The 13,363-nt window shown below is 27.4% G+C and overlaps 1 protein-coding gene across 8 annotated transcripts in view; it reads left to right on the top strand.

Annotated features, from left to right (window-relative positions):
• Dh44-r1 (Diuretic hormone 44 receptor 1) overlaps positions 1 to 13,363 on the top strand; it is a 59,372-nt gene that overhangs the window by 18,780 nt on the left and 27,229 nt on the right. For all 8 annotated transcript variants that reach the window (XM_083083983.1, XM_083083980.1, XM_083083987.1 and 5 more), the window contains one exon: positions 1,113 to 1,468. In XM_083083983.1, the coding sequence (XP_082940109.1) occupies positions 1,195 to 1,468 (274 nt within the window). In that variant the 5' untranslated portion in view covers positions 1,113 to 1,194. The remainder of the gene's footprint in view (positions 1 to 1,112; positions 1,469 to 13,363) is intronic.

The following is a 13,363-nucleotide window of genomic DNA, read 5'->3' on the forward strand; positions in this document are numbered from 1 at the left end:
ATAAGTATACATATTGATAATCGAAATTTTTCGAAAGTATGCCTTAATCGCAATTATTGAGATTTTGGGAGTGTCCTAATTGTAATTTACGAATGCATCGGAATTCTTGATGCCATTATATATAGATAAAATGGGAAATGCGAATATTTATTCTTTAGATATTTTAAATACGTCTTATTACGCCTTTTGACCAGTATTGGTCACTTATCTTGCTTATTCTTCGGACCACTATTAGAGCTACCTTTTGTTGATTCTGGTCGTATTCATCTGATTACATCTAGTCAATTGATCTATTAGTTGATCTATTAGAGATCGAAGGGGAAGGGAAACTCCTTCTGTTACCAGTTAATTATCATTGCCGATAGATACACAAACGTAAACATTTTACACTCATGTAACATGCGAATTTATATATACATGTTTGTTAGAAATTTATTTTCATATAACTTTATTTCAACCGATGAAGAATCAAGTTATCAAAATTGATTGATTAAAAACTTTTTAAAATATAATATATAATATAATTTATAATATATGTAGAATTAATATGTAAAATTAATTTGTACTAATTTTATATCAATAATGTATATTAGTAGTAGAATCAATATTTGTGATTTATTATCATCACATGTAACATGACATTATATTATATTAATTCAATTAATTAATAACTTGGCTTTACATTAGTTAAAACAAAATTTTTTGATGTTATATCTTCTGATTCTGCTAACGGATTGATTGTAAAAAAATAACATAGAATCAACTCGCATATTATAAGAATAGATTATATTCAGAACATAGAATAAGTTATATTTGCGTAAATTAATTTAATATTATTATTTTACGCCAAATTTTCCTATTCTGAGATTTTTTAAAAAAATTTTAATTGCAGTTTATTAAATATTATAAGCGTGAAGAAATAAATGGTGCGCGTGTTGTAATATTCTAATATAACAAAAACGCTGTAAAAAAATAAATTCAATATATATATAAATAAAAATATAGAGATACATCAAGCGTTTTCTCTGTAACTTTATGTTCGAGTCAAGTTTCGTTGCCATGATGAAAGCATTTGAAAATGTAAAGGGGATTTCTTCTTTTTTTCTTTTTAGATTTATCCCGAACTGAGAAAGGGATCTCCGTGGAAAAATAGCGCGACAGGGTTGGACTCGATGATTACGGCGGGCACCAGATATGGCCTGGTTCCTTGCAAACGAGACAGAACCATTGGTCGACGGCAATTACGTGTTGAACGTATTGAACTACATTAACGAACTAAACGAGTCGCTTAGCAGCGAGCAGTTTAAGTGTCTCGAACGCGAGCATCAGGATCAAAACAGGAAACAGGATCGGTTGGAATGTGAAGTGAACTGGGACACTATATTGTGCTGGCCCCGAACGCCTCCCGGCACTCTGGCTACCATCCCTTGTTTCGACGAGCTCAATGGAATACTCTATGATAACACTCGTGAGTACATGTGTCACTTTCACGTATAATCGATATCGGAATGTTTGAAGATATTTTTCAATAGCAAAAAGATTCTGGGAAAAAATATAATTCAAAAGTAAATAAAATTTCACATTTCTTAGAAATAAAACATGAATAAAATGAAATATTTCTTAAAAATAAGCGATCTGTGGCTTCTCTTTAAGACAAGTCGTGCATATTTTCAATTCGTTCTCAGATAAAAAGTTTACAATACATTTGATATGCGCTACTCGAATCAAGATGAGATCTCTCATGTTTTTAGGGTGAATCGTGATCGCATTTTTATTTTAACCTAAAATGTACAACGCCAAATAGAAATAACGTTTGCGTAGTTGTATTACCATATAAGGTGTTTCAATAACTTTCCGTCGCATATAGTCTTGGGAAACATGTAATCAAAAATATGTACAAATGTCTCCGAATAATATTGAACAGAATGTTTCAACCTATAGTACAACATATAATATGTAAATACATCTTTCTTGATATATTTTTATCAACATTTTTTTAAAGTTATTTTTTTAAATAAAATTGTGTGTAAATATTATGTTAGAAGCAATAATCTTGGAATTAATAATTTTCTGCTTCTTTTATATATATATATATATATATATATATATAGATTTCTTATCAAATGTAGTTATATTGATTGATTTTGCACGTGGAGTTCTACGTTTAAAATTATCGTTGATTGATCTTCAGCTTAGTTGGCTGGGATTAAGATCTTATTTCGATGCAGACGCAAGCTTCCTTCATTTGATCGAAGTTCGTCAGTAAGTCAACTGATATTACCTGTTCAAAGTAGGACCTACAAATCGAGTTTCAACCCAGATTTGATTAAAGCGAACTCCTATTTGGGGAGGGGGGGGGGGGACGAAGTTCAATTAAAGTTTTCTAAAAAAAAAATATTTTTATTTAGTAACGCGTAAATATTTAATGTTATGTAACGGAGATATAGTCAAACTTTCTTTTCGTAATGTGTAAAATTTAGGAAGACAAAGATTATGCAATAATATTTTGCATTTTTTCTTCTGACTGTATGATGGTATCTCTGTGTGCTTTTTCAAGATTATTTTATTTAAATAGATTAACTCTTTTAGAATTTAAACATAAAAATTGATTTGACTTTTAATTAAATAGTAAATATTCATAACTTTCAAAATCAGGGGGAGTTTTACGCATTTTTTCGTAATGAACTATATAAATTCAAATACCCTTACTATCTTTTGACTTTAAAGAGCACATTATTTCGGGAGTTCCAGACATTTTTTTAAATACTCGTTTGGTCATGATAGACGTCTGGAAATAGAATGGCCGAATACTTGTATAAAAGAAAGACGAGTCAAGATGGTACGAAACTCATAAGATTTGTTCAATTTGGGGGAACAGAATGTTCTACAGATTGTTCTGGTTGTGTAATAAAAATATTTTGCATTTTTTCTTACTGTTGATATGATATATCTTTGTAATATTGTAATGTTTTTTAAAGAGAAATTATTTCTTTAAATAGATTAATTTCTTTATAATTTAGACTTGGAAATTTCAGACACTTTATTATTCATTTGGCCATGATAGATCTGGAAATAGAATGGCCGGAAATAAAGGGAAGGAGGGTTAGGGCGGTACGAAACTCGTAAAATATAAAAATCTTCTCTTCATTCTCGAGTTGGATGCAACGACTGGAAACAGAGAATTAAGGCCAGTAACGGCGACCAAGACTTGACGACGTAATACAAACTTTTAATTTGGCTCTGATTTCAAATAAAATCCGTTCAACTGTGTCATGCGTTTATCCGATTTAAAGCGAAAGCGATTTGAAGTTCTCTTTTTTTTGCGTTGTAAGTAAGAAGTTGCGTGCTTAAACTTTAAACGATTTGTTCCTCTTGATGTTGCGATCCTTTTATATCGAGAAGGAAGATAACACTTTCCACACAAGTCGAGAAATTATTTTCTTACTTTTTAAATAATATAATTGTCTGATTAAATAATTTCAATTAAAAACAATATGATCATACAATCGTCTATTAAGCTATTTTCTACTAAATTATCCCCGAGAAAAGAAATTAGATTACCTTCCATTAATGTGAGCTAGAAACAATCAAGGATTAAGTTGTGCGGTTTATCCTCTACGTAATGCAGATCGTAACAATCAAATAAAATGTTGTGCCAAATCGCGGAGAAGATCGAGCGATAAAACGAAGGCTTTGGAAATATCAGTTTTAATTAAAGCGTTAGTCCACAAGCATGTTGTTTGTTTTTTCTTTAGATATAAACTTTGATAGTTGTATCCATCTGAATCGATCTATTCGCCATACACAATGTAGTTGATATTATATGATTTTCACTTAATTTTCCATCTCTATCTCGTAGCGCCTCGAATTTAAACAAGGATGGCATGATTTGATATAGAATATCAAAATAAGCGCAGACCGGAAATGCATTTTGATTTGAGAAAAATGCATTTATTTAGACTTTGTTGAAATCCTACAAATCGTACACAGGGTGTTGTGTAACAAATGTATTTGCGTAGTGCAGTATTTTTTATCCAATTCTAAAACAAATCTCTCTCCATAACATGTAAGATTGCAATCATTTTTTATTTCTTAAAAATTAGAAAATAACATATTGTTATTAGAATTATTATGTGTGTGTCATAATTAATAATTTAGGCAAAATTTTTATTTTTTTCAATGTAACTATAAAAAAAAAATTTTAAATAAATTATTCATGAACACGTTATATTTGCAATATTACTTTTGCTTTAAAAATAGAACGCTAATCATTAACGTATGAAAATAAAGACAACGTATACTAATAGCTGGATAATAACAAAGTGTTCACGTTCATAAAATGACTAACTAAATACAGCCCTGATTAAAGCAAATAATAGCTTTTGAGCACGAGGGGATAAAGCTTATCGCGAGTATCGAAGAAGTCCGAGTAACATCTCGCGGCTAAAAAGGGGAGTCTTTGACATGGCTAATACATAACGAGGTGCAGGAAAAGGAAATGCATAAAATGAGGGTGAATGCTTACGTATTTCATAGGGATATTGAATGTTAATTCATGCTAGATTAGGCATCGATGTATACATGGCTGTATTTCGATACATTAAACGAATATTATGGCACCCCAGTGACAGATTCATTGGATTTATCAGTCTAAACGATTATTTATAATATCGATCTTAACGAAGAATTTGAATCTAATTATGAATTAATTCTCAAATGAAATATTTGTTTTAAATTTATTTTGACCTAATACTTCTCTCTGTTTCTCTCTTCATTTATATATATATAATCGAATTAGAAGATATTTTTAAAAGTCACTTTCGCTAATTGCCGTATTACATTTCTGATTTTTTAAAAATTACTGTAGGAAATTTTATAAGAATGTTTCTGGAACAATCACAATTTTAATCCAATTAAAGCAGAGAAGCTTTCTCTTCCCTTTCACGGTAAAAGCGGAGCAATTAGATGCACTATAGGGTGTTTCGTATTGTCCTGTAAAATTTCTAGAATGGAAATAGCAATTATATACTCTTTCAGCACAGATTTTTCCTCAAAATTTCCACCAATGTGATATGCGTATGGGAATAAATATCGCTTTTCAAAGATATTAATAATACAGAACAAATAAAACGGAAAAATAAACAATATAAAAAATATCGAAGAAAGCGTAATAAAGAAAGGAAGGAGTAACGAAAGAGAAAAAGGAAAAAAGGTAAGAAATGAAAAATAAAAATAGAACCATAAAGTAAAAAAAAAAACAGGAAGAGAAATGGAAAGAAAAATATCAAGGCAAGAAAAAAGAGATAAGAAAGATAGAAAACAACAACATGTAAACAAGTATGAAACAAGTTAAAGATAAAAAATTATAAAATAGGAAAAAAGATATAAAATTTGTTCACTTTCATTTAATTATAGAAATATTAATTGAATCAAAATTGATCATCATTATAAATATTGTTAATAAATATCATGTTAATAAACAGCATTTACTAATGATTAACTCCAAGCAACAAATGTTTTAATATTTGTGAAAAGATTTGTAAAACATTTTAATAAAACAATATAATAACACACAAGAATATATTTTTACTATATATTCAAAAAAATATATATATGTATATATACATTATATTATTTTTATTTTGTTTTATAATCCTATTTATGTCGTTTTATATTTGTCTATTTTATATTTATGTGACTAAATAATTTCTAGAAGTAAAATTTTTATTTCTGATATAAATCGAATAGCGCTGTTAAATCAGATATCACTGACATATAATTTCCTCATAAAATAGAAACCTACATAATTCTTACTAGAGAGTGAAAAATTATGATTGAAATTTCTCAAGGTTTTATCAATTAACTCGCGAAATTCAAGGAGTTGAGGAAGAAAAGAAATTGTACATATAAATTATCTGTAATAAATGATTCATCCGAGCAAGATAGATAAAACTTCACAAGTTTAAAGAAGATCGAATAATTTGATATTTTTAATTGTTCTTTTCTTCTTTTTTATAAAAAAATTTTCCACATCCTAGTTAAATGTTTTCAATCCGAATAGCCGGAAGAGTAACTTCCGCTGAAACTACATCGTGGCGCGTTTTTGCACTCTCGATCAATGTATAGGTTTCGTCAATATTCATCGACAAATATTTGTTTGTAAATATTCTCTTGAATAATTATAACAGCGAAGATGATCCGCGTGAAAATGTTCCATGATGGCGTTTAAGAATTTTGTAAGAAAAAAAAACTAAAAGTAAACTTTGTAAATTTTCAATTTTTTTTTTTTAAACTGATTAAATACAATATTATTGACGCAAAAAAAAGTATCTGTTAATTTAATGTCAATAAATTACATTAAGATCCTACTTTGATATCAATATATCATATCTCAATATGATATGTCAGAATTGATATAAACTGCAGATTCTTTATTCACAATGTAAAAAATGTACACAAATATGCAATGTAATGTTCAAGGAAATATTCATGTACAGAGAGATACGTATACCTTTATTAGCTGATTTTTTGGTTGATTTTTCATGCAAATTAATTTCTCTTTTCTGGGTTGGCTTTGAAACGCAATTCGTTATCGCTTTGTAAATGCTAACCGAGAACGAAATTAAGAAATACCAAAAATTTAGAAATAGCATAGACAATTAACATTTGTATAATATCTGCGTCTCTTTTTTCGTATTACCTTTCAGGCACTTTTATTAATTTTAATAAGTAATTTATTCAATTCACACATAAAAGCAATTTTAAGATTATGAGCAGCTAGAAGTATAAAATATATCAATATTTAGTATAGAATATATCAATATTTTAGATTAATATTTCTTGATAATTAAAAATACTACATATTCAATTTAAAGAATAAAATATTCTAAATATATATAAGATATGAATGTAATTAACTTACAATTAGTGTTAGGATAACTTTTATAATAATTTTCTATGAATAAATATTGTAAAATGCTTAGTGTGTGTACGTGCTAGAAGAATAATATTATTAATTCATAACTTCTGGGAAATTAAATTCTATTCCCATGATCTTTCTCATATCGTAGAATAGTTTTCTTGCTTTCAACTACTTTAAAATTTCATGTCTCATATATATATATATATATATATATATATATATATATATACATATATATATATACATATATTTTAATAAGTTATTATTTATACAAAAACTAATTATTTTTTTATGATTTAAAATATTAAAACATAATCAAAGTTTTTTATTTTAGCAAAAGATATGTTTAAAATATTATGTTTTGAATTGTATAATAGAAAAAAGTTTCAGTTTTCTCTCTAAGTACACTTTGATTGATACAAACATCTTTCGATGTGATAAATGAATATTTTTTATACAAGGATTATAAGTTTTTTTGAAAAAATTAGAATGTAAACTAAAATCTTTTTCTACTATGTAATTCAGAATATAAAATATTTTAAGCAGACCTTTTGCTAAAATAAAAAATTTTGATTATTTTAATAAATTTTTCTTTTATAAAGTAAAAAATTATAAAAGTTATTCGAGATCATAAAGTTAGATCAAGATCAATTAAGATATCATTACGTGTTTGCAATTGTTAAAAATAAATCTTCATTTCGACGCAAGCAGATTTTTCGCCGTAATCTGTTATAAATGCAAATCGGTGAATGGTCAAGTTTCTGATATCGAAGAAACTCTTTAGAGAAACTGCGATAACCGGATTTCATTGGCATTATCGATATACTCTTTCGAATATTTACCGTTTTTATATTGGACATACTTTCGTTTCCTACAATAGTCCATTATTTTAAAGTATTTTCGAAAGAATAGATATAGATCGCTATTTTAGTTGGGCGATATTAATGAGAATACTTGAATAAATTTTATTGGGACAAGAAAATAATGACACGCAATGATAACTGAACATATTGAGCAAATCAGGGAAGTGATTCAATATAGATGTTGATGGTTTCGCGATTACGTCAAAACGGAATATGATTTCAAAATATCGAACAAAAAGTAAATTCGCAGTAGCATGCTGTTCACGTTTTCACCAAGAGAAATGAATAGAAATTGCAACTCAGTGTTTATACAAAAGCTGAATTAAGGATTTCTTTGCAAAATGTTTTTACATAAAAACGAAATTAAATAAACATACACAAATAAACTTGTCGAAGAAACCCGCGCGCGATTAATTAACTTTAAATACACACACATGTACTGACACAAGTCATTACACATTTAGTTAATTAATTAATATTAATGATAAATAACCCAAGTTGTCATCCAAACTTTTTTATTGCTTTCTATAAAAAAATTAAAATTAATAGAAATTAGTAGAAATTAAAATGTATATAAAGGGATTATTGTTACGTGAAACATATTTCAAATTTTATTACAAATAAAATTGTTAAAGTTTTTGATTTGTTTTATGATTTATTATATGAGATTCAGAAAATTATATATAATATAATGTAAATTATGTATTTTATGTAGAATTACATAGATCTTTTTTAATCATTTATTTAATTTTTTGTTTTTCACATAATTTAAAATTAGTTTATAATTATAAAAAGGATCTGTAGAATTTAAAATTATATGGATTATTTTTAAAAAGATTTCAATTCGATAATAATAATTTATAATTTGTGAAATTCATTCGCGCGTTGTTTCGTTGTGTCAGATTCTCAAGATATACTCGGACCGATAAATTTGCCCATTAGAACATCCGCCATTGTATTTTTGCCGAAATCGAGAATATTGTGGGTCGACAATCGTAAATGGATTTGCGTCTTATCGTGAGTAAGCCGTCAAACAAAAATCGATTCGACGCGACGCCGAAGGACTAACATTGAGGAAATCCAGGGCGAAAACGTGTAGAGTATATATAACTTCGATAGAATTTAAAAATTCTAAATCGTAACTCAATTTGTTCCGACAAGCCTAATAAAAGCGGAACTAGAGAAGGAGTGTTGATTTCCACGTCGTGCTCGACGAAGCGCGAATATGCCGCTTGAGATAGCATTAATACAGTTGTTTCGCTTCGCATGCGTTTTCCGTCGACGATATATGTGCGCGCACCATCAATTTACATATTCATGCCTAAAGTTATATATACACTTGTAGCACTCATAAATTCACCATTATATTTAAATATATTTCTCTATCACATCATTTTGTAAATTAAAGAAATAATCCAAAAAAAATCTCTCTTTCTCAGTAAAATGAGATGAGTAAGTGAATGTCATGTAATCTATTACTGATTTCTTAATCTTGTATTTAATTTTTCACGCGTGTTCGACACTTACAGCGTGAAGCAAGTACTTAGTACATATATTTAGTTAAAAATTAATTTATTTAAAATAAAATTTGTACGATCCATAAAAAAAGATACTATTGTTGACTACGTTAATGGAATGAAATTAATTTTCAATTCCTATAACGAATCATAAATTATTGCAGTTTTTGTTAAAATTCTACAGCATATAATCAAAAGTGATATTACAATGAAAAAATGTATTTTCAATCGAATTTACGAGCGTCCCCATGATAAAAGATTGAATATCTCTATGTCTCTCTGTGGTTCTATGAATCGACAGGGGCGATAATTGGTTTACGTGAATTGAGAGCTTGGTCTACCATTGCCGTCGCCTGAGGTCGCTCTGAAAAGAGCTCCGAGAACCATTGGGGGTTGTTTTAGAAGCATTCTCGATGCCGATATAGAAAGAGCGACGCGCGCTCAAACCTCTGCCTCGAGTTAAATTAATTAAAACATTACGCTTTCTCGCGCTTACGAAGTTGTCCGTGATACGCGGGATCGTAGCTGTCCTGTTATAAGGCTTGAAAAGGCGTAGGAGGCCGTGAGGATATTTTTTCTTTTTATATCCGGATTTAAAATAAATGATCACAGAACAGTATTTATTCACACACACATATACACAGAGATTTAGTTCGAGTATCGATATAGAACGGTAATGTACTTTACTATGTCTATCGATATGGCTTTTTGCTTCTGTCAGGCAATTTACGCTAGAAATCGAATTACAGATAAAAAAAGCTCGGAAACGTTTATTCAGAGATATATTTTTTCAGTATTGGAAAAAGCAAAGATCTTGCATTAAGATTTTTTTATGATATAAAATTTTCTGATAATATAAGTATCAATAATTGGTTTTGAATTGATTTTATAACGATTATTAAATGAATTGTCACTGTAATATTACTAATAATTAAAGAATCAATCATCATTCTTTCTCACCTTTACGCTGACCATTGAATGAATTGTCAATGTGCACTGTTTTTACACAGAGTTAATAACTATTATCTTGTTTGATAATTTCGCAATAATTATTATCTTTTACTAAATGAAAAATTATCATCATTTTCAAAGATTTTAGAGACGAATCAAGAATAATATAACTGTTATCTTTAGGAAAATAAAATCTGCATGTGCCCCATTTTTTTCAAAAAAACATTATATAGAATAATCCATTTAGATTCATATTTTCGTGTAGTATTAGTCGTACTAGTTAGTCATGCTTTAATTTCTAATTAATTAACTTTGATTACTTAATAATTATTGTTATATGTATGTATGTGGATACGATATGGATATCGTCGTGTAACACAAACACATACAACCTATATATACGAATACTTCAGCGCTTACATTAAAGGTCTTGTTTGTAAAAAAAGATTTACAATCATATACTGATATTTACACATTTCAGTTACTCTATATCGATCGTTACTCTATTCGATTAGCGATATTCGAAAGCTCACAAAGTGCACATATATATACATATGTGCAAGATTGTATGATATTAATATATTTTAAAATTTAGAATAATGTTACAACTAATATTAATTTAAAATAAATATCAATTTTTGAAAAGTTCACGCATGTAGAGTATTTTGTAACTGTAGCAACACAATCAAGAGAGGAAAGTGAAACATGAAATAAATGAAAAATAAATGTAAAATAAATGAAAAATAATAAATATTTTTTATAAAGTTTTATTTCTGAAAAGTTATTTTGGAAATTGTGGATTTTTTTTTTTTTTTTTTTCTTTAAATTAATAATATGCTATATTAGTGGATATCTTTATTAGTGGTTGATATTTAAGAATTTTATATCATTGAATCTTTTAGCTTGACAATGACTTTTAATTAAAATTCAAAAAAAATTTTTATATTCGACAATCCACATCTTTGCAATATCTTGAGTAGATCGTTACGCTCTATCAATTAACGTATTTGTCATTCGCGTGTATCACCCGTGCGGGTCCACGCATATTGTAATTTATTATCAACAACTGCGCGATCAAATTAACGATATCCCGATCGGTAGTCCATTCATCGATAATTATTCAACGGCCCTTAATTGGCTGTACGCGCAGTCACGTGCACTTGTATTTATATCCCGGATCTAACGCGTATAATTACATTATCATGCGCCGATAGATCTACGATTAATAATTCGCCGTATTCTTTAAACTCAATTCTTTGTGACCTGAATTCTCAATTCGCATTACGAGATGTAAATTAGATTATGAAAAAAATAAAATATGATAATTTATGTAGAAGTAATTTAGAAAATGAATAGAATAGATTCTTTTTGTTTGTTTTTCGGACATTTTATATTCTATTTTGAAAATAATGAGAAGTTATTATATTATTAATATATTGATATTATTAATATTTAATATTTATTAATATTTTCTATAAAATCGGTGATGATTTTTAATGATTTTATGCGATATGTCAGCACTTCTCGAAATATGATTATAAAAGAGTATAAAAGTTTAGAAACACAGTAAAAAATAAGTTTTTACCAAAAAAATTTTATAGGAAAAGGAAAATTTATTCTACTTTTGATCCTATTTTCCAGTCTTTCTCTTCAAAGTTCATTCAACTCCTTATAATTTTTTCATCTTTGTAACTTTTATTTGACTAGAGATCATTGAGTATTCTAATTAACACACTTTGCTGCATCTCTCTTCATTTGCGATATTTATTCACGTATGATTAGATAAGATGTGACAGAGTGTGTTACATTATCTAAAGCAATCTTGCTAAAATTGAAATGCTCGAAAGTTGTTAGATTGATAAGACTACGAATTATTTATGCTCTTACCGCGAGGTTTAAAATCATCTCGCAGAATTAATAGAGAGAACATTAATGAATAAATGTGAAGTTTGTCTAAAACGAACGTTTAAAGGAAAGAAAACGTTTTACTTAGTTGTATACAATTATAATTCCGCGCGCAAAACAATTAAATAAAAATTAGATAAAATGTTTCCTTTTAATATGTACAGGAAGAAAAAGTTATTTGTAGGAGGTCAATGTAGAATTTGAAAACAACAAAACGTTTAGAAACATTTTGACATTATCATATAGCATAATTCCATTATCATAGCATAATTTAAGATAATAAAGAATTAAGTTATAAAGCTTATACGAAGCAATTAATTTCAATTACTATTAAATTTTATTATTAATATAGAATAAGACAATACTTTTCTTACATCACAAAAATGCAATTTTCTTTTTTTTATTATTAACAATTCTCCATTAAAATAAATAAATAAATAATTTTTCATATTAATATATATATCAAAATGAAAAAAATTTAATAATAAAAACGGAAAAAAGTTATAACATTATATTTATATTATAATTATAATTATAGTATAATTATAGCACTAAATATTATATTTGTTCAAATATGTATAATTCAAATATATATATATATATATATATATATATATATATATTTGATTTAATATTATATATTTAAACAGATACAATATTTTATAACAGGTACAACGAATGTCTTTGCGTTCTTATGTTAGATAAATGAATTATGTTAGATGATTTTGCCATTATGATACAGACGAATTAACTTTCTGAAATCAATAATAATTTTTATTTAATTGTCGATCCATCCAAGTTTATTACTTTCGCTGTTATTACCGTAAAATGGAAATGATATTTCCGCTAATAATGCAAATGGTGCTTTGTATCCCATTCGCAAACAAATAACAAAGCGCGTCCTTTGATCCTGTCATCGAGCTCTCGATACTATGACTTAATTATAAAATAATTAAAATGCAGTGGCTCTTTAAAATAGCACATGTTTAATGAAAAATGTGTTGTGTTATAAATGTTTCACCGTTAACTTAATTTTTTTTACGGCGCGAAATTTGCCTAATTTGGGAAGAGAAAAATATTCTTTTTATGTAAATTTAAGAATAATGTTTAATATATGTGTAATATACATTTACGGGTGTATATATATATATATATATATATATATATATATATATATATAGTTTAAATTAATTCCGAGAGACAAG

Source organism: Camponotus vicinus, unplaced genomic scaffold, assembly GCF_025532165.1.
Source record: "Camponotus vicinus isolate PSW18456_S1 unplaced genomic scaffold, iyCamVici1.0 SCAF_12, whole genome shotgun sequence".
Classification (NCBI taxonomy): domain Eukaryota; kingdom Metazoa; phylum Arthropoda; class Insecta; order Hymenoptera; family Formicidae; genus Camponotus; species Camponotus vicinus.